The sequence below is a fragment of the Thamnophis elegans genome, chromosome 3, assembly GCF_009769535.1.
Source record: "Thamnophis elegans isolate rThaEle1 chromosome 3, rThaEle1.pri, whole genome shotgun sequence".
In the NCBI taxonomy this organism is placed as follows: domain Eukaryota; kingdom Metazoa; phylum Chordata; class Lepidosauria; order Squamata; family Colubridae; genus Thamnophis; species Thamnophis elegans.
This window is the reverse complement of record NC_045543.1, coordinates 84,988,590-85,009,608: the sequence shown is the minus strand read 5'-3', so window position 1 is coordinate 85,009,608 and position 21,019 is coordinate 84,988,590. Positions and strand designations below refer to the sequence as shown.

General features: G+C 39.8%; 1 protein-coding gene across 2 annotated transcripts in view; it reads left to right on the top strand.

Annotated features, from left to right (window-relative positions):
* Positions 1–2,803: 2,803 nt before the first annotated feature.
* Positions 2,804–21,019, top strand: part of FANCC (FA complementation group C) — a 61,696-nt gene continuing 43,480 nt past the window's right edge. The window contains exons 1-4 of one of the 2 annotated variants that reach the window (XM_032214489.1): positions 2,804–2,903; positions 15,970–16,046; positions 16,814–16,986; positions 19,327–19,411. In XM_032214489.1, the coding sequence (XP_032070380.1) occupies positions 16,040–16,046; positions 16,814–16,986; positions 19,327–19,411 (265 nt within the window). In that variant the 5' untranslated portion in view covers positions 2,804–2,903; positions 15,970–16,039. The remainder of the gene's footprint in view (positions 2,904–15,969; positions 16,047–16,813; positions 16,987–19,326; positions 19,412–21,019) is intronic. The other variant, XM_032214490.1, reaches the window with a different exon arrangement.

Here is a 21,019-nt window from a genome sequence, read left to right as displayed (position 1 = left end):
ATTCCGCCCTATTGCCACTGCTTCAACTCAACAAGGCTGCCTTGCACTGTTCACCAAGATATGCGAGCCTTGAGAATGCTACATTTGCCTCTATGGTCCAGCATTCCCTAGACTCTACTGAGCGCTAGTCACCTTCAGCACCTTCTTCTGTTAACAGGCTCTTGCAGCTTAATGGAGGCTGTTTCAAGACACACAAAGGCCTTATTTCCTGAAGCAATTTCAGAGAATGGTCTTGTGCAGCCTCTGCAAACCACATGAAACACGCTCCATTCTCATGTGATTTTTGGAATTTCTGGTGGCCTCACAGGAGCACTTTATGATCTGTGCACTTCAATTCCTAGAATTTCCCAGCAGCACATTGGGAGTTGAAGTCCACCTATTTTAAAGTTGCCAAGTTTGAAATAAAGCAAGCTAAACTATGTCTAGGCAACCCCACCTCACTACTACAGGAAAAAAGCAGCATTTTTTTTTACAGCATTGCATTAGTTAACAATGAGCGGTGCAGTGGCACAGAGATGGAACTCTCGCCTCACAATCAGGAGGCTGTGAGTTCAATCCTAAGTAGCGGCAGATATTTCTCTCTCTGGGCACAATGAGTTATTATCTGCTGCGAGCTCTGCACTGGGGACAGAAAGGGCATCTGGCCAGTACATACTCAGCTCCATTCAGTTGCCCATTCTAGAAGTTTATTAAAAGACAAAAAACAAAACAAAAACAACCCTGCATTGGTTAACAGTAGACTTCAAGACCCAATTCGAAGTGTTGATTATCACTTACAAAACACTATAAATTGAAGCTCTGGGATACACCAGACATAACTTTTACAAAAGAACACTTGCCCATCTGGTCTAAATATTTCTAGTGGCCCTGCTACATATGGTCTCCTGTAGGATGTGGTGGCTCAGTGGCTAAGATGCTGAGCTTGTCGATCAGAAAAGTCGGCAGTTTGGCTGTTCGAATCCCTAGCACAGTGTAATAAGTGAGCTCCTGTTACTTTTCCCAGCTTCTGCTAACCTAGCAGCTTGAAAGCACGTAAAAAAATGTAAGTAAAAAAATAGGGACCACCTTTAGTGGGAAGGTAACAGCGTTCTGTGCGCCTTCGGCGTTTAGTCATGCCGGCCACGTGACCATGGAGACATCTTCGGACAGCGCTGGCTCTTCGGCCTTGAAAAGGAGATGTGCACTGCCCCCTAGAGTCGGGAACGACTAGTACATATGTGCCAGGTGAACCTTTACCTTTATAAAGCAGGCAGTTTTTTGCAACATCTCTCCATGCTTCCTTTGGGTTTACATTATATTGTAATGTAAACAATATAATATAATGTAATGTGTCTGTCTCCTTGCATTTAAGGTGCTAACATTATAGCATCCTTGTTGCTTTGTCTTTGGCCAAACTGATTGCGGATGCTCATCTTGGATGTGTATGATTAGTTTTACGGTTAGATTGTCAGTCAGATTCATACTTGTCAACAGACATGATCTATTCATTGACTGTCACCCAGGGTCACTTGGATAGAGAAAGCCCGCTGTCTAAATTTGATAAACAAACAAATGCTTTCAAATTTGTTCGTCTGTCTGATAAAAAGGACCTAATTTAAAATCTAATCTGTTCATGAGCCATGGCATTGCAACAGACATTTTTTTTTGCATATCAGACATTAATACAATCGAACGAGTCCAGAGATATTTCACGAGAAGAGTCCTCCACGCCTCTGCTAGCAACTGAATACCTTATGCCACCATACTTGAAATTTTGGGCTTAGACAATTTAGAACTTCGCTATCTTCAATCTGACCTAAACGTAGTACATAAAATTATATGCTACAATGTCCTCCCTGTCAATAAATACTTCAGCTTTAATCACAACAACACACCATCACACAATAGATACAAACTTAAGGTAAACTGCTCCAAACTTGATTGCAGAATATACGATTTCAGTAACAGAGTGGTCAATGCCTGGAATATCCTACTTGACACTGTGGTTTCTTCCCCAAACCCCCAAAACGTTAACCTTAGACAATCTACTGTCGATCTCACTCCATTCCTAAGAGGTCTTTAAGGGGCATACATAAGCGCACCAATATGCCTATCGTCCCTGTCCTGTGGTGGGTTGCAAGTGATACGCCCCGGTACAGGTGTACCGGAGCCTGCCCAGAGCACCGGATACCGTTCCGTTATTGTGCTCCGGAGCCCACCCGAGTTCCTTACTTGCCTTTTAAGGCTTCCGCGCACGCGCATAAAGCGCCTGCGTGACACTCGGCAGAGCAGCTGGAGCATCACGGAGGCTTGCGGAGGTGCTAAGACACATGCATGCGCTGTGCACATGTGCGTGTGCTGCGTGCATCCATGTGGATGCCGCCGGACCCCTTCCAACTGTACTGGTTGGAACGGGATCCGGAACCCACCACTGTAATATTCCCTTGTATTCATATTCATTTCATGTATTCCTAATCATGTTTATACTTATTCATGCTTGACAAAAATATTTTTTTTAAAAAACCAGCAGGGTGGAGAGAATGGAAAAGTAAGCAAAAGAGTTAAAAGGAGGACGTTCTGTATTGCAGCAACGAGCTTCGCTACTCATGATTGTATTAAGAGTCTATTTTCAGCAATCGTTAGCCTAGAATTTCAGGCTGACATTCTACCTCCAAACGATGACTTTCCCATCCTTTAGTTTAGTCAGCCTCCCCTCCCACCTAGTCTCGGAAGGGCTCAAGGGGTTAAAAGGCCGCGCACGGCGAGGAAATCCCACCTTCTGCGCCTTAGATTGGCTCCAGGAAGCCACCGGGAGGAGCAACATCCTCACCCAGCGGCCATTGGCCGCACAGGCTGCCGTTCGCGGCCTCTCCGAATCTCCCCCCTCAAGGAAGGTTTGAAAGTTGGGCGGGTGGCAACCCTCGGTGAGTTGCGGGCGAGCGGGAGCGACTTGGCAGGGGCAGCAATAAAGTGACTGCGGAGCGCTTGGGTTAAGATCTCGGTTGAGGCAAAAGCCTTCATGGAAATAACGAAAGGACGACAAAAAGGCAGCAGCGGTGAAGGCTGCCACGGGCGATTCAGAAGGGGGGGGACCCCACTTTGTTTAACGGGGGCGAAACGCGCCCGTGGAGCTGCGCTTTGCATGTCCTTGCGTTTCGGCAAACGGTGCTTGGATTGTGACATTCATGCGTTTTCTGACTGGTTCGAGTAAATATTGATCGCCCGCAATGTGATTGACGTGAGCTCGATTGAATAGCTTTCGGCTCCCAGCGACTGCGTGGATCCCCCCGCCCCCGGGAACATGTGCTCAACGCCCTCCTGAGCGGAATTTCCATTAGTAACCCCGATTGCCCCCCTACCGCGGAATCCCGGTAGCAATTCATTCAGAAGACTTCCCTCTTCCTCCCCCTCTAGAATTCGCTTTTTTCCTCCTCTAGATTTCCCTTCCCGTTGCGTTTCTCCTCTCCTACCGGGGGTGGGGGGGCTAACTTATTCCACGCAGACTCATGATGCAAAGATTTCCACGCCGGCCTGTCCCTGCATTCTCCAGGCGCTAGACCCGAGAGTCAGCGAGCCTCCGAAAAATAAGGAGCCCGTGAAAGGACTTCCAGCCTTGTGTTTTTTCCCCACCTGGGAGGATGGGAACCGGGCTTGCATAGGAAGGGATGGAGAGGAGGGTAGTTGTGATAGCGCGCTTCCCTTAAGAGGAATGGCGGGAAAACTCTTTTGAGAAAAAAGATAGTGGCACATTAATGGCTAAGATGAAGGATGTAGGAAAGGTCATAATTTGCCGGGCTACTTAGACTTCCACCACCCTCCCCGGCCCCTCAAGTCCGCGTGCCCGCGACTTCCTCCAGTGCAGGACTTAGAAAGGAGTTTTGCGCCTCTCGCGCAGGCGCTATCCGGGAATGGTAGCGCGCGGGAAAGAAATGCTGCGGATGGTGCTTTCCCGCCACTGGGCGGAATGAAGCGCGCTTCGCTTCCAGAAAAGAGCCTCGTACAAAGGCCTCGTAGCGTCTTTACAGCGTCATCCTGCTCACGCTCCCTGCCCGGCTGTTCATTTTTGGTACCGCGATGGTTGGAAAGGCCGGCTGAGGTGGAACTCGGCGTCCTCGGCTAAAAGAAATGCTTCATTTTTAGGAAGATGTTGGATAACCATTTGTCTGAAGTGGTGTAGGGTTTCCTGCTTAAGCAGGGGGTTGGACTAGAAGACCTCCAAGGTCCCTTCCAATTCTATTCTGTTTTGTATGTCTTCATACCTCTGTGGCCTAGAGGTGGAGCTCTTGCCTCACAATCATGTTTTCAGTTCAATCCTAGGTAGAGGCAGATGTAGGGTCTCCTGCTTGGACAGGGGGTTGGACTAGATGACCTGCAAGATCCGTTTCAACTCTGTTAATATAAAGCTGAATACAGGCAGTCTCGACTTATAACAGTTCGCTTAGTAACCATTTGAAGCTACCATTACACTGAAAAAGGTGATTTAATGGTCATTTTTTCACACTTACGACCGTTAAAGCATGCCCCTGGTCCTGTGATTTACATTGGGATGTTGAGACCTGACAAGCAAGGTCGATGGGGAAACCTAATTCAATTAACAACCATGTTACAATTTAAGTAGTGATTCACTTAAAGGTGGCTAGAAAAGTCGTAAAATGGGGCAAAACTCAACAAATTTCTCCCTTAACAACATAAATTTTGCGCTCAATTGTGGCCGTAAGTTGAGGACTACCTGTATCTAAGACCAGAGGGAAATGCTAGTGTTCCCCTTCCAGAAATCTTGATAGGGGTGCGTGTCAAAAAACTCAAAGGCAGATGCAATTTATGATCACAGCTTTGTTTCTTTTTATATCTTACAATCGCAGTGGCAATCTTAATACTTCTGGCACCCCTCTTGTGAGCAATTTTGTGTCGCAATTCCAACACATACACTAGGTTCTCCATTGATTTCTCTTTGCCTGGATCTTTGAGTTGAATTGAATGGTTCAGTTTTGCTGCCTTTTGGATTGCCTCCAATGCCTCACTGGGGTAGTATTAGGGGATATTATGGGTAATAAAAAAATGTCCTTTCCCTCAAGCCCCCATCCTCCAGCTCTTCTAGCTCCTTGTGCCAAATAAATATGAGAGAGGAGGAGGATGTAGGAGGAAGCAGAAACCTTACATTTTTGTTGTGAAAATTGTTGCTGAACCACCAATGTACCACTCCTGGCAAATATCACATGGAAGAATTGTTTAGCATCATTGTGAGACCCCACATCTAGATACTGACCATATGCTGTTTAGCATCAGCAAATATGATTTAATATCTTAAATTTTAACTGTGCCTTGAATATAATGGAATAAGAGATACAAGAGAATTTTATAAAGATTTTAAAAACCTTTATGTATCATATTCTTTATTAATACCTTCCCATTCCTGCATTAAACCAGGAAACTGACCCCAAAGTCTGTCCTTAGTCAGTTTGATGGATGATTTTTATTGATTTGGTTAAACTTTTTTGGATGGACAGAAATTATTTATACATGCTGTTGCATTTTGGCTAGAAGTGGCTGTATATAATTGTAATCTTAGCATTATAAGCCACTTGTAATTGTGTGGCATACACAATTGTAAGACTAATTGAATAAATGAATGGGATTTTTCTGGCGGAAGAACAGCACATCCCATATTGTAGTAACTTTATTCACAATAATATATAGCAGCAAATTGCTCAGCTTTGGAACCACTGTAAAAGAACTACTGTATGGGGAGTAGACAATGACGTTTCCCCGCTCATCCCGCCTTTGATACAAGCACACATCATATTAAATCAGATTGCTTACTATTAAATATTATATTTCTTAGCATTCTCTTACCTAATTGTGCAAGCTGAAGCTTCTAAATAGGTTACGAATCAGATATATATGTGTAATAACATCCACTTGCTTCCATTGTTCAGCAGCTGCTATTTTATGTTTGTGCTAATACTGTATATAATCCTCATGATTAATAACTATTGATGATTGTAGCTTCCCTATACACTGTACAGTACAAGACTCTGAACCAAGTTGACTTTGGTTTGTTGCAAAGAGAAAAAAGGCCTGAATAAATGGGGCACTTTTTTTCATCATCTTTGTAGATGAAAATCAAGCCATCTATTATCAGGAATAAGAGTGAGGCTTTGATCTCATGATAAGAATATCTAGATTAAGTTGCTGGATTAGAGCTCTAAAGGTCTAGGTTCAAATCTTCATTTTACAGTGCAGTTTATTGCTAAATTTTGAACCTGTCCTACCTGCAGGAATGATTGTCCCTTTTAAAGCCTGGTAGATGCTTTGCTATTGAAGGAAATCCAAAATGTGGAAATTAGAAATGTTCATGCATGGTATTTAAATGACAGCTATTTTTTTATATGAGATAAAGCGTGTAATGATCAATTCAGAGCAAAGTAAGCAATACCCAAATTCAGGGTATATTGTCAGGTTTTAGGTGAGGAGTCTTTTTCCTAAAAGTCTGCTACAAATATATGTAGATAAGTTAATGAGAGGTGAATTCAACTGCTAGATTTATATTTTGCCTTTGCCCATGAACTCAAAGCAGTATATTTACTAGTCCCTCCAAGATTCTCATGACAATTCTTTTCAGTTGAGACAGTGAGTGGTCTAAAGTCATCTAGCAGGTATCCATTTGCCATGTTTCTCTCTATTGGCTTAGCTCTTTAATAAATATTTTCTAATTTTTCATTAACAGCTTTAGAATAAAGACCTTATATGTGTTAGACTTTTAAACTGGAATTTGAGAATCTAAAAATAAGAGTGATCATAACACAACTACTCTTTGGACCAATATTAACATCTTACTAGCAATGTATTTTGTGGAGGGGTTGCCCTAAGTTTACATTTCTTCCTCTGGTTTTTGTTATATACAGATGATTGATCTGCCACTGCCATCTCTTGGATAAAAATAGATTTGCTAAACAAATAGTTTCATTTTTGCCCTCTTGTGGACTAGTATTTATTCAAAACCTTGAAAATCTAATATGATTTTTTTTGTGGTATCCACTAAGATGTTCAATGAACAATTACAATATGAAAATTAAATCAGTTTTCATATTATATGTGGCCTAACTTTAGACTTCACTGCTTCTCCATATTTTGCTATTGTAATTGTAATATTTTTCATATAGCAATCTAAATTTCCTGGTATAAATGTAACTACTTATTTTTAAAATAATGTGATCTCTTAGTACTGTGTGTATTTATCAGGCAAATAATCCAAGATAAAAGATCAAGTCAGACCAGATGTTGATTGCCTTTTAATGGCACTAGTGATAGTATATTCCTCCCAAACCAGATTATATGGAGAGACCCTTTCTCCAAAAGAGTAATAATTTTAGAAAAAATGCATTAAATAACATGGAATGTAACTTCTATGAGCATTTAAAAAATATTTATTAAAGATTATAATTGCAATAGTAAAAACTAATACAAAGTAGAAGTTTAAAAGTTTGAAGGAAAAGGAAAAAAATAGATGAAAGAAAAGAAAAAGACTGCAATAAAGAGAAAAGAAATATAATATAAAGAAGTGACTTCCAAACTTCAATACAAGTATAAACAATTTAATAACTTTTCACCTCTTAATTTACAACCAATTATATCTTCATTCCATCTCATATCTATAAACAAATCCATAAAACATCATCATTTCAGTTCTGGTGTTGGCAAAAATACATTAAGGATTGCTAGAAATTTCAAATTCAGATCTTTATTACCAGCCTTTGACCAGCCTTTACAATAGAAAAGTATAGTAAAAAGAGAAATAATTTAACACAGCAATTATTATTGGGGAAGGGAAAAATAATAGGACAATAAAAATATATCTAATTAAGAAAATTGTGCAGTTGTATATCTTGGTGAAAATATTTGGCTACTGATATGCGTGTGTAGAGTTGGCATCCCTTCAAAGATAATAAACATAAAATGTATCTGTATGGCCCTCCTGTTTGGAAATGATTGGGGCAGTCATATCACATCTTGAGGTATCATAGAAAGGAGACTTTATGAAAACATAGGTGAGAGTTTCTACCACCTTTGATCCACAAGGGCAAAATCTCTATGAATAGGTAATCTCATGAAATTTTTGTCACCAGTAGAGCTGGTGGGAGGGCATCAAATCAGGCTCTGGAAAAGGCCAATTTATATTTGCTTAGTGTTAACACTCACAAGATTCATCCAAGCTTTAACAAAACTCCTTTGTAAATCGAGGTCACTTTCTTGATTTATTATTTGTAATTCTCTTTGAATTTTTAAAGCATCAACCAATTTCTTTTATCTGTCCAATAAGATATCTTTTTTCATATCATCTAGTTGTCTATTACTGGGATCTACTTTCAGTGTCAACTGTCTCTGTCTTATTGGATGAAATTTGTTCCTCTTCTGCTGTTTCTTTCCAGATCTTTTGGACATAATCTATCCATAGAAACAAACACTGCTGTTGATGTAGGTGATATTAACTTCTGATCTATTTCTCACAAGTACCCTTTCCAATGTTAAAATATTTTGTGTCATTCTAGAGTTTGCTAATCAAATTTATGTATTCTTGAAATATTTAATTCTGTCTAGCGTCCAATTGTTAAAAGTGCTTATCTCTAGAAAAATTAAAAACTTGAACATGTGAAGGATTACTTGTAATTAATTTCAAAAGCTCATTTCAAATTTTTCTGGACCCTTAATCTGCTTATAACTTTCCCAAGTAAAAAAATCTTAACTTTTTATTGTTTAACTTTATTTCAATTTTTTAAAAGTTTTAAAGCTTGTAGTTAAACTTTATTTAAGAACTGAAGCCAGACTCAACTTGTTTTTTTTCCCAGATTTATTGATCCAACCAAAGATATCCAATAGGTGAGAAGGAGTTAACAAGAATTTCCAAATGTGATTAGAAAGAGAAGTAGGTAAACTTAGTATCCTTTTAACTGTGCCTACCACAGTTTGAGCAAGATGGCTGTTCTCTTGTCTCCTAGTTCTTAAAACCCACTGGAGACTAGTCTTGCGATCTCCTTGTGAGGAGTGATTGTCTGGAGCACTTGGGGGCGATCTCATTCCCTCCTTCTCCAGAGAGGTTAAAGAGCCAGTCTACTTATCAGACCTTGATTCTTTGCTGCAGTTAATTGGCTTTGCTTTTTACAGAACTGTCTTCATATTACCATTTCTTGTTCTGGAAGTCTCTTTATCAGCAATAATCTGAGCATATTATGTGAGAGACACTTTTGTGTAATCACTATACACACCGATTCTTCTGATCACTGAGGAGTATTTTGAACTATAATTATTTTTTCTTCATCTTGGGATATTTAGGAACTAAAACATAGGACCATGAAATAATTCTTGAGTTGGTGCCTAATTGTGAACCTTCATCATGGAATGGGGGAATTCCATCCCATTCCACTCAGATAGATTATATTTATTTTAAAATGTTTCTGCTAGTAACTTTGATTTTTTACCATTTGACTTTCTAGTTTTTTTTATTTCCTGAAAAAAACTAATAGAATTTTTAAAGGACTATTGCATAGGGAAATATAAATGTTTTTTGTTTCCTTATTGCTTTCATCCAAAATGGATCGTTGTGATCTTTTTGTACTGAGTAGTACAAAATAATTATATATATTTTAAAATCTCACCTGTAATTGAAATATGCAGGGGTTATGCATAAGAAGATAGGCTGTCTACTCTTAGGGCACATGGTATTGTTACATTTTAGTTTTAAATTTTGCATTTTGACTTTTTTGGGAAGGGGGGAGATGCCAAGAAGATTCAACTGCCTTTGATAATAAGAGTATCTAAAGAAGGACTACACAGCATACAGTATTCAATTTTTGGATTTATTTATTTTTTAGTTGCACAATATCTTTCAAATTTTCAACTTTAAATTCAAAATTAGTATTTCTATTAATTTTAAACATTTATTTGATCAATAAATGAAAGCACTGTATATTTCATAAAATAAATATCAGTTTTACCATGTGATTTTTTTATTTCATCCAAGCCTCCATTTGTTACATAATAAATTATATGTTTTCATATCTAAATTAAAAGCAATTTGGCTTTCCTAATTTTGTTTCATTGAATTATATCTATCTTAACATTAGCAGAAAGTATTTCCATTTGTGCAAGATAAAATACTCGGTATTGAGTTATACTATAATTATTTATGCCATATTTAATAGTATTCCAGAAGATTTTTCAGCTCTCAAGACAAGTCTGTCTGGAAGGATTGGAACAAGGAATTACAGTGGGGAAAAAAATAGAGTTTTTAAATTGGGGGCTTTATTTTGCAATAGTACAAAATCTTTGTTAGATACATTCTTGATTTATTATTATTTTTAAATAAAGAAACAACCATATTAATATAATTATTGGGATTGTTCTGTTTTGTATGCTATAAAATTTTTAATATTATTTGGAAGAAAATATGTAATCTGTTCTTACTGTGTGATGCCATTTCCTCCCCTATGACTAATTGTCCACTTAGGGGGGGGAAAAAGCTCAGTGAATTCCCAGGGGTCTAGACTGGAATGTGAAGTCCAAAACCAGCTTAGTGGCAAACAATTTCTGTACTGTTGCCAAGAAAACTATATGGATATGTCCAAATAGTCCAGGTGTTGAGTTTGACTAAAGATAATTTACCCAGTGAATACATTCTAAAATGTATCAGTTTAATGTATTAGTTAAATGCTTCTGCTATCACTTTGTTTCATGAGCCAAGGTGGCGCAGTGGTTAAATGCAGCACTGCAGGCTACTGCTAGATCAGCAGGTCAGCGGTTCAAATCTCACCGGCTCAGGGTTGACTCAGCCTTCCATCCTTCCGAGGTGGGTAAAATGAGGACCCAGATTGTTGGGGGCAATATGCTGACTCTCTGTAAACCGCTTAGAGAGGCCTGAAAGGCCTATGAAGCGGTATATAAGTCTACTGCTATTGCTATTGCTATTGCTATTCATACATTTGGGCTACAAAAATCCAGATGGAGAAAACCTAGCTCTTTGATATCTATTAGTTCTCTATATTTTCTCAGCCCAGATCTGATATTTCTAAATATACGGACCATAATTGATGCTTACTGGGGTATTGCCTTTAAAACTATTAACATAAGTTACTGACTAAAGTGTTACAATTCAGACACTAATCCAGAGGAGTTCGTTCAATAAAGTTAATCCGTTCCATGTTAGAAATGCTGCTTACTAAGTCTGAAGGATGTAACAAATACCCCATGCCTAAGCTCTGCAGGGTTTCCTGCTTCTAAAACTAGAGAACAACAAGAGTTTGCCTGGGAGATTCTGAGGTGGGAGGAGCAAGGCTCTCTCTACTTTGTTCTCTCCCAGAAAGGCTAAAGTAACTTGAGCAGAATGACAATTATCAAGAACACCTTAGTCAATAGTGGGCTCTATAAAATTGGAGGGAGGAGGATATTCATATTTACAGCAGCATAAATATTAATTGAGAAAATAAACTAAACTAGAAGGAGTAATTTTTCTCTTCAAAGACATAGGTTACATGGCCATTCACATCCATAATTTATGCTAATAACTCTATTAAGAACTAATGTGCCAAGTAACTTTATAGCATGGGTCATTTTTCAGCTGCTTTTATAGCATGAACAGAATCCTGTTGTTTAACCTTGAACATCTCTTGAGTACTAAGTCAGAAGAATCTTTGCCAACTCTCTGACAAATTGAAAGACCAAAAAAAAAAGATAAGTATAAGTGGAAGGAGGCCATAACTAAGGCAGAATATCAGCAAATAGCCCGAAGCATGTAAAGATGAAGTGAGGAAAGTTAAGGCTCACAATGAAGAAAGGCTTGCCACAAAAGTAAAAAAATAACAAAAAAAGCTTCTTCCAACATGTTAAAAACAAGAAGAAGATAAAGAAACAATTGGTCCATTGCTGGGAGAAAATGGCAAGAAAGTGACAAGCAACAGGGAGAAAGCAGAATTATTTAACTCATGTTTTGCATCTGTCTTTACATAAAGGGATAAAACAGTCCAACCTATCAAAAACAGCACCACAAAAATCAGATTAGGAACACAAGTTGAAATAGGAAAGAAAATGGTAAGTGAGCACCTGTCTACCCTAGACGAGTTCAAATCACCAGGACCGGATGGATTACACCCCAGGGTTCTGAAGGAACTGGCAGACGAGATCTCAGAACCACTGAACTATATCTTTCAAAGACCCTGGAGCACCGGGGAACTACCAGAGGACTGGAAAAGAGCTGATGTTCATCTTCAAAAAAGGGGAAAAAACAGATCCAGGAAACTACAGACCTATCAGCCTGACCTCAATACCAGGAAAGATTCTGGAAAAGATAATCAAGCAACAAATTAGCAAACACCTAGAAGCAAACAAAGTAATAGCCAAAAGCCAACATGGGTTTGTCAAAAACAGATCATGCCAGACTAATCTTATTGCATTCTTTGATAATGTGACAAAATTAATGGACCAGAGGAATGCCATTGATATAGTTTACTTGGACTTCAGTAAGGCATTTGATAAGGTAGACCATAACCTACTACTAGATAAATTAGAAGAATGTGGGTTAGACAGCATCACCACCAGATGGATTTGTAACTGGCTGACCAACCACACTCAACATGTAGTCCTCAATGGAGCTGCATCTTCATGAAGGAAAGTATGCAGTGGAGTACCCCAAGACTCTGTTTTAGGCCCAGTACTCTTCAACATCTTCATCAATGATTTGGATGAGGGAATAAATGGGGAACTCATCAAATTTTCAGATGACATCAAGCTGGCAGGAATAGCCAACACTCCAGAAGATAGGTCAAAGATACAGAAGGATCTTGACAAACTTGAACCATCTAATAAAATGAAATTCAATGGTGAAAAGAGTAAGGTTCTACATTTAGGCAAGAAAAATGAAATGCACAGGTCCTTGCTCAACAGTAGTAACTGAAAGGGATCTTGGACTCCTAGTGGACAACCATTTAAATATGAGCCAGCAGTGTGCAGCAGCTGCCAAAAAAGCCAACACAGTTCTAGGCTGCATAAACAGAGGGATAGAATCAAGATCATGTGAAGTGTTAATACCACTTTATAATGCCTTGGTAAGGCCACACTTGGAATACTGCATTCAGTTTTGGTCACCACGATGTAGAAAATATGTGGAGACTCTAGAAAGAGTGCAGAGAAGAGCAACAAAGATGATTAGGGGACTGGAGACTAAAACATGAAGAACAGTTGCAGGAACTGGGTATGTCTTGTTTAATAGAAAGAAGGACTAGGGGAGACATGATAGCCTTCCAATATCTCAGGGGTTGCCACAAAGAAGAGGGAGTCAAACTATTCTCCAAGGCACCTGAGGGTAGAACAAGAAGCAATGGGTGGAAACTAATCAAGGAGAGAAGCAACTTAGAACTGAGGAGAAATTTCCTGACAGAACAATTAATCAGTGAAACAGCTTGCCTCCAGAAGTTGTGAATGCCCTAACACTGGAAGTCTTTAAGAAGATGTTGGATAGTCATTTGTCTGAAACGGCCATGAGAGCTGTAGGTGCCTCCACATGCGTGCTGGACCCGTGCCCCTCCTGGCTGGTTGTTAACAGCAGGGAGGTGACACGGAGCTGGATCCAGGCGGTTGTTACCGCCTCCCTTCGGGAGGGGGTCTTTCCCCCCGCTCTTAAGGCGGCGGTGGTGAGACCCCTCCTGAAGAAACCATCTTTGGATCCAGCCGTTTTAAACAACTATCGTCCAGTCTCCAACCTCCCCTTTGTGGGGAAGGTTGTTGAGAAGGTGGTGGCCTTTCAGCTCCAGCGGTCCTTGGAGGAAGCTAGTTATCTTGATCCATTCCAGTCTGGCTTCAGGCCTGGCTACAGCACAGAAACCGCTTTGGTCGCATTGACCGATGATCTCTGGAGAGCCAGGGATGGAGGCCATGCCTCCATCCTGGTACTCCTGGACCTCTCGGCGGCTTTCGATACCATCGACCATGGTATCCTTCTGCGGCGACTGCGGGAGGTGGGGGTGGGAGGCACCGTTTTACGGTGGTTCTCCTCTTACCTCTCGGACAGGTCGCAGTCGGTGTTAGTCGGAGGGCAGAGATCGACCCCTAGGCCCCTAACATATGGGGTGCTGCAGGGCTCGGTCCTCTCCCCCCTACTTTTTAATATCTACATGAAACCGCTGGGCGAGATCATTCGACGGCACGGGATAAAATACCACCAGTATGCGGACGATACTCAGTTGTATCTGTCCGCCCTGTGCCAACTCAATGAAGCGATGGACGTGATGAGCCAGGGCCTTGAGGCTGTAAGAGACTGGATGGGGGTTAACAAGCTTGTGCTCAATCCGGATAAGACCGAGTGGCTGCTGTGCTTCCCTCCCACTAATTGGCCAAGTGTTCCATCTCTCAGGCTGGGGGGTCAAATACTACGCCCCTCAGACAGGGTCCGCAACTTGGGAGTCCTCCTGGACCCACAGCTGACTTTCGAACACCATTTGTCAGCTGTGACCAGGGGGGCATTTGCCCAGGTTCGCCTGGTGCACCAGTTGCGTCCCTACCTGAACCGGGAGGCTCTCACAACAGTCACTCGTGCCCTGGTGACCTCTAGGCTGGAGTACTGCAATGTGCTCTACATGGGGCTGCCCTTGAAGAGTATTCGGCGACTTCAGCTAGTCCAGAATGCGGCCGCGCGAGCGATTGTGGGTGCACCTCGTTTCACCCACGTAACACCTATCCTCCGCGACCTGCACTGGCTACCTGTTGATCTCCGGGTACACTTCAAGGTGCTAGTTGTCACCTACAAAGCCCTTCATGGTATTGGATCTGGGTACTTGAGAGACCGCCTACTGCCAATTACCTCCACTCGACCAATTAGATCCCACAGATTAGGCCTCCTCCGAGTCCCATCAGCCAGTCAATGTCGACTGGCAACCACGCGGATGAGAGCCTTCTCTGTGGCAGCTCCGACCCTGTGGAACGAACTCCCCGTGGAGATTCGTACCCTCACCACCCTCCAGACCTTCCGCATTGCCCTTAAAACCTGGCTGTCCCGACAGGCCTGGGGCTAAAGACCTTTACCCTACCCGAATAGTATGAATGTTGTGCTTTTAACGATGTATTGTCCTATATGTAACTTGGTTTGTCCTTCCCTCCCCTTGAACTGTGAGCCGCTCTGAGTCCCCCCAGGGAAAAGGGCGGCATACAAATATTAATAAATACCAAAAATAAAAAATACGGTATAGGGTTTCCTGCCTAGGCAGGGGGTTGGACTAGAAGACCTCCAAGGTCCCTTCCAACTCTGCTATTGTATTGTATTGTATTTCCTTTTAAAAGAATCCTTTTTGAGATATCAGTTTAGTCTTCTTACTTCCTCGAAATGCTTTCATTAAGGGAATAGATTGTCCAGATTGGCTTTGTGTAAAATATGCAAAATTTTAGTAAAAGTTGGGTCCCAAGGTGCTACATGGTATGACAGCAGACTCTGTATACAGCTTGGAATTTTTACTTCTTAATTCCCATTCTTTAAAATAACAAATGACCTTCTAAAATGTTTCCTTTTCTCAGTTACTCAAAGCATGTGAGTTATTTTTGTGCATTGAAGTGTGTATTAAGGAACTGGTCTTAAAGTTCCTTAGTAGCCCAGATGCCTTCCATTCTTAAATGCCACCAAAGTTAAATGCATATTGATGCCATTTCAGTTTTAAACTGTTCTGCCTAAACATACCCTACCCAAAATGTTCTCATTTCCTTCCTTGGTTTCACTTAGTTTTGATAGTACAAAAAATCTTTGCTAGCATCTTGGGAAGGGATAGACTGATGTTTGAGGTAGTATGGGTGAAATTACTGTTTTTCTTGGCCTGTTGGGAAGTATATTAGATAATTCAAATGAAATGGAAAAAGGGATTTGCTAATAAATTTTCATGTGTCTGTAGTACCAAGATTTCATTAATTGTAAAAGCCTTTTTACAATTTTATTGTACAATTTTATTACTTTGTAAACAGAGAAACTACCATGAAGTAGATTGGGAGGCACAAGTGAAGTGGGAAAAAAGACTTAAGGGTGGAAGAAGCTATGAAAGGTATTTATGAAAAGTCTTGTTTTGCCAATCTTTAAAAACCTTGAGTATGAAATGCACCAAATGGTAATTCTTGGAATTATTACACAACCTTTGTGTAAAATGTCCAGTTGAACTGGTTAAAGAGTAGGGTGGGATCTTGGACTATATTTCATTGGAGGGAGTGGGAAGGGAGGGACGTAGGGAAGGAAGGAGTTACTCCTTCTCTGCAAGAATTGTACTTGGTTTATGATTAAATTCTGATGCTGACATAGTTATACAGAATATTTGAATATTCATATTACATGGACATTTATGATTTTTTTAAATTTAAAAGCCTCTGGATTTGTATATGCTGAGAATTAACAGTATTTCTCTTGTTCCAAACATGTGGTTTCTGGATGAAATATTGCAGCTCAAGGATGTCCTTAGTTTAAAAGTTGAATTCTGACTGCATTTGTTTCTTGCTGGTTATGGGTTTTGCATGCTAGTGCATGTTTCTGTAATCATTGATATCTATTCTGATTTTCTATCCTTGTCACAAAATATTATTTTGTAAACAAAAACAAAAGGACAAGTGCCAGTAAAGTGGTGCAGTTTGATATATGGATTGCCTTTTATTCCCCACTTCTTACTTTTGATAGACAAAGCCATTCCATTTTATTGTAATGCACCTCATAAAAACTGCACAAAATTTTAATTCAGCATCACATAATGTAATAAGAGTGATTAATAGTTGCTAAGAGAAAGGCTTTTTTCATTTGTTTCTCCCTCCCCCTCCCCCCCTTAAGGTGACAGGATGGTTGAAGATAGTGGAGTCTCTAACTCCAGCATTGAGTTTTGGCTGAACAAGACTCTTGAGTGGGATCAGATCACCACTTTAGAATCTCAGCAAGATGTCTGCCTTCACTTGCCTGAATTACAGGAATTTCTCCTGCAGATTTATGGAGCTTTGAAACATATGGTAAGTGAATTAACTGAAAGAATGAACTGTTTTGAAGACTGTTACAGAAACATTCTGCACCCCACATTTTGACAAGATAAAAAGCTAACAGTAGCAGAGAGCCTTGTAGTACTGACCTAATGTATTGCTAGATCATAGAAGCAAATTGGGGAAACAGCCATAGGTAATGCAAACAGGAATGTGTTTCCTGTGCTCCTGATTTATTATGAAATGAACCTTTTCTTTTTTATTGGTTATATTCTCACATGAGATTTCCTATTCAATGCAGCAAGCTTTTTAAAATACTTTAAAGTAAACAAGTATTTAGTTCTCATTCTCATGCCATATATTTCATTAGGTACAGATCTTTAATTTATAATCTTAAAATTATAAGTGATCTCTTAAATCATGGAGTCTGCTGCTCTATTAATTTTATTGTTATTGTTTGCAAAATGTTTTCAGATCTCTGTTGTGTGATCCCAGGCAAATACCTAGTTTGCTTCTGCTATTTTGCTCCTCTATTATTAGGTCATAATAATTTGTGAAAGATAAATTGCAAATAATTAGTGTATTGTTATATTTTGTGTGCACTAAAATATATTTTGTTGATAATGGCAAGTAGCCTATAAAATTAGTATAATTAGTCAGGAAAGCATTTTTGATAAAATAATAAATGGCAGATTAGCTACTGAAATCTTTCTTTTGTTAGCAGTTGCCTATGTTTCTGAGGACATAATTTTTTCCCTTTAAATTTTTTAATTGTAGTGAATTACTTATGAAACTTGGCTTCAAATGGACCTTCTTTGTATATGACTCCACAATGTCTAGCGGTTGTTCCAAATGTGGATCAAATTTGAAGAATTTATTGTCGAGAGAAGTGATTATCTTTGCTGTTACTTGCAGATTGGTTTACTATCATTTTAAAATCTATTTTAATATTAGTCATTAAAGCTACAAAAAAGAAAAAAATGAAAATGCCTGATTGTATAAAAATGTTTATTAACTGCATCATGTTTTACTTTTATAGCAAAGCTTCTTTCCATTTAGTTAATTTTTCTTTAGATTTTGTAGGTATAGTATCTGTTAAATTTCAGGTTGCAACTCATATTAAATGTAGCAAGTAGTAATTGAAATATTAAGATTTCTTTGTACTGTGGTTGGGACTCAGTCCTTCATATAATATATAGAACAGTAGTGGGTTCCGGTTCCCGTCGCAACCGGTACACTGTGACGGGGCAGATGTCCTCGTCAGGCACGTGCGCTGCATGCCACCACCCAGCAACACTTAGCTGCTCAGCTGAGGTAGCGCAGAAACCTCACACTCTGCGCGCGTGCACTATTGGCCCATTTTCATCAAAAAGCTGTAAGGAACGCGGACGGGTGGGTGGGCCAAACGAGCGACCATTCTGGTACGGTGGCCGCTGCTCCCACCTACCACTGGTACACCCATACTGGGCTGTACTGTCCGGAACCCACCACTGATATAGACTGATTTAAGCAATAAGACATTTTCAGTAATTTGTTTTTATTTATTATTCACTTTCATCTTGTAAGTTAAGAGAAACCAACAAAAATAGTTTTCTTAGTATATTTTTATGGGGTTTTTTCATTTTTTTTCCTCTTTGTGAAGGAGATAGGCTGTTTCTAAATTTAATATATAAAATAAGTAAATAATTAATAATTAGAACTTCTATAAAAGCCTTGTGTTGATCCACAAAAAGTTGGATTGAGTGGAAAATAGTTTAAACCTCAATTTACAATTTCAATATTTTCTTTTTGCTGCCTTGATTTCTATTTTTCAGTTGTATCTCTCTAAGAACAATTGAGGCTAGTGATATAGTGACTATAGTATGTAAGGCAGTAGTGTGAACATTTGTGATTGCTTGTACACAGCTCTAAGTGTGAGTTGTAAGTGAGCAAGAGGGTATTTGGTATGGTGGTTTGGGAATCAGGCCTAAGATTTGGGGTTACCCAGTGGGAGTGGGAAAAGGCCTGTGGAGACCCAAGGTGGCAGGAAGCAGAGTGCGTGGGGGAGGACTAGGGCTGGCAAGGCCTCCAAGGACTACCCTCCCCCCCCTCCGTGTTCCACCTAATGATCTGCCTGTTTGTTTAGCAATTTATTGGGGAGAGCAGGGATGGGGGGATTGCTAAATGAGATGCTTCACTTCAGCCATTGTGACATGTGACTAATGAGCAGACTTCATTACTGTTGTATCTCGAGGACTATCTGTACATTTAGGCAGCACTTGTTCAGAAGATGCTCTGGTCTTAATTTCCATTTTCCCATTCCCTAACATTGTGGATAGCCAACATGTTTTGGCACCCATTAATTTCAAGACTAAGCATTCTCTTTAATTTCAGAACTCGACAACTGCAGTCCAAAAATTTCCATTAATTGGTCAGTTATTAGGAAGACTTTGTTGGAATCCTTTTGTCATTGGTTATGGTGAGTGTTCATAATTTGTTTTGTTAAGATAATTGATAATTAAGGCAGTGTTGATTACAATTATACTTTCAATATAAGCATCAGACAGTGGTCCATCTAGCATAACTATACATACTGGCTAGCATCAACATTACAGACAAAGGTTTTATAATGAAAGCAACAGTTGCCCAAAATAATTTTAAAAATCACATCAATTAATACTTTGTAATAAAATTAAAAGAGGGAAAACACACAGTTAGACATTACTAAACATTAATCTGTAAAATTTGTTCAACCTGAGAATTCAATAATATTAAAGATGGAGATTAGCATTATAGAGCCAGTTTCCAGCAAGCATCTGTAGATTCATCTCCAGAATTCCAAAATAAAAATGGCAGAAAATCTTCAAGACAAAATTTAATCCTCAAAGTAAGATTTTGAGAGTTCATTTCAGAATCTTCAGGTCTCTTGGATTTTACCATTTTAGTGGGTTCCCCCATGCAGTAATTCTTACTGTCTGAATAGGCTGGGACACATCTCTGGAATTGCAGGATTCAGTGTCTTTGTAGGAGAAGCATTTTTAGGTAGAAGTGATTTACCTGGTATATTCAGCCATATTAGTTTAGAGCATCACTTCCAAATGAGAACAGAAGAGCCAGAACATGCTGCTTCTCATGAAATGCTGTATTGCACTACATTATGGAATGCTATATTATGGAAATACTCTCATTCCCATAGATTCAAATGGCATCATTCACTACCCCAGACAATTTGTCAAAGGGCCATGAAGACAAAATCCTTTCACAGAGTTTTAAAATGGATGTTAAGGAATGTTTATAGAATCCAAAGTTTTATAAGAGCAGTAACACTATATTTTATGGATTTATATACAGGTGCTCCTTGAGTTATGATGGCAATTGGGATTGGAATTTGCATAGCTAAACAATGTGTGCCTGACTAGGTCCTTTGCGAGGCTGTGCAAAGCGGCCTTGGCGGAGAACAAGGCTGGGCATGCTTGGTCTGCAGTGTGAGCAAGAAGATGGTAAAAGTCAGTCGGGCACACAAACGCAGGGCAGCAGAAACTATGGGGTGCGGGAAGCTATAAGGGCAAAGATGAAGAGGAAATAGGCAGGTAGGGGAGGTGAAGCACCCCTGCAGTCCTGTGGGTAAGCTGCCAAGCACCCATATTTTGATCATGTGATTACAAGAGGGCTGCATTGGCTATAATTTCAGGGACCGGGAGTAAGTATCATTCTTTCAGGACCATTATAATTTTAAACAATCACTGAACAAATGATCATAACTTGAGGACTTCTTGTAATTTGTAGGTCACCTTCTGTAGTTGGTAATATAATAATGAAGTAAACACATAAACAAGCAGGATTGCTAACTGTTTACACTGGCTATATCAAAATCCTTTCACATATAATACCATTTATAAGCAAGTAGTACCTAATACCGCAAAATTGTCTTAGGGTTTAAATCAGGGGTGGGTTTCAACTGGTTCGCGGCAGTCCCCGCAAACCGGTTGGTCAGCGAACCTGGAAGTAAGTAACTTCCGGGAACGGCGAAGGGCCCACCCGCCTGCCCGCGTTCCTTGCCCGGTTTTGACAAGTTCTGCGCTTCCAC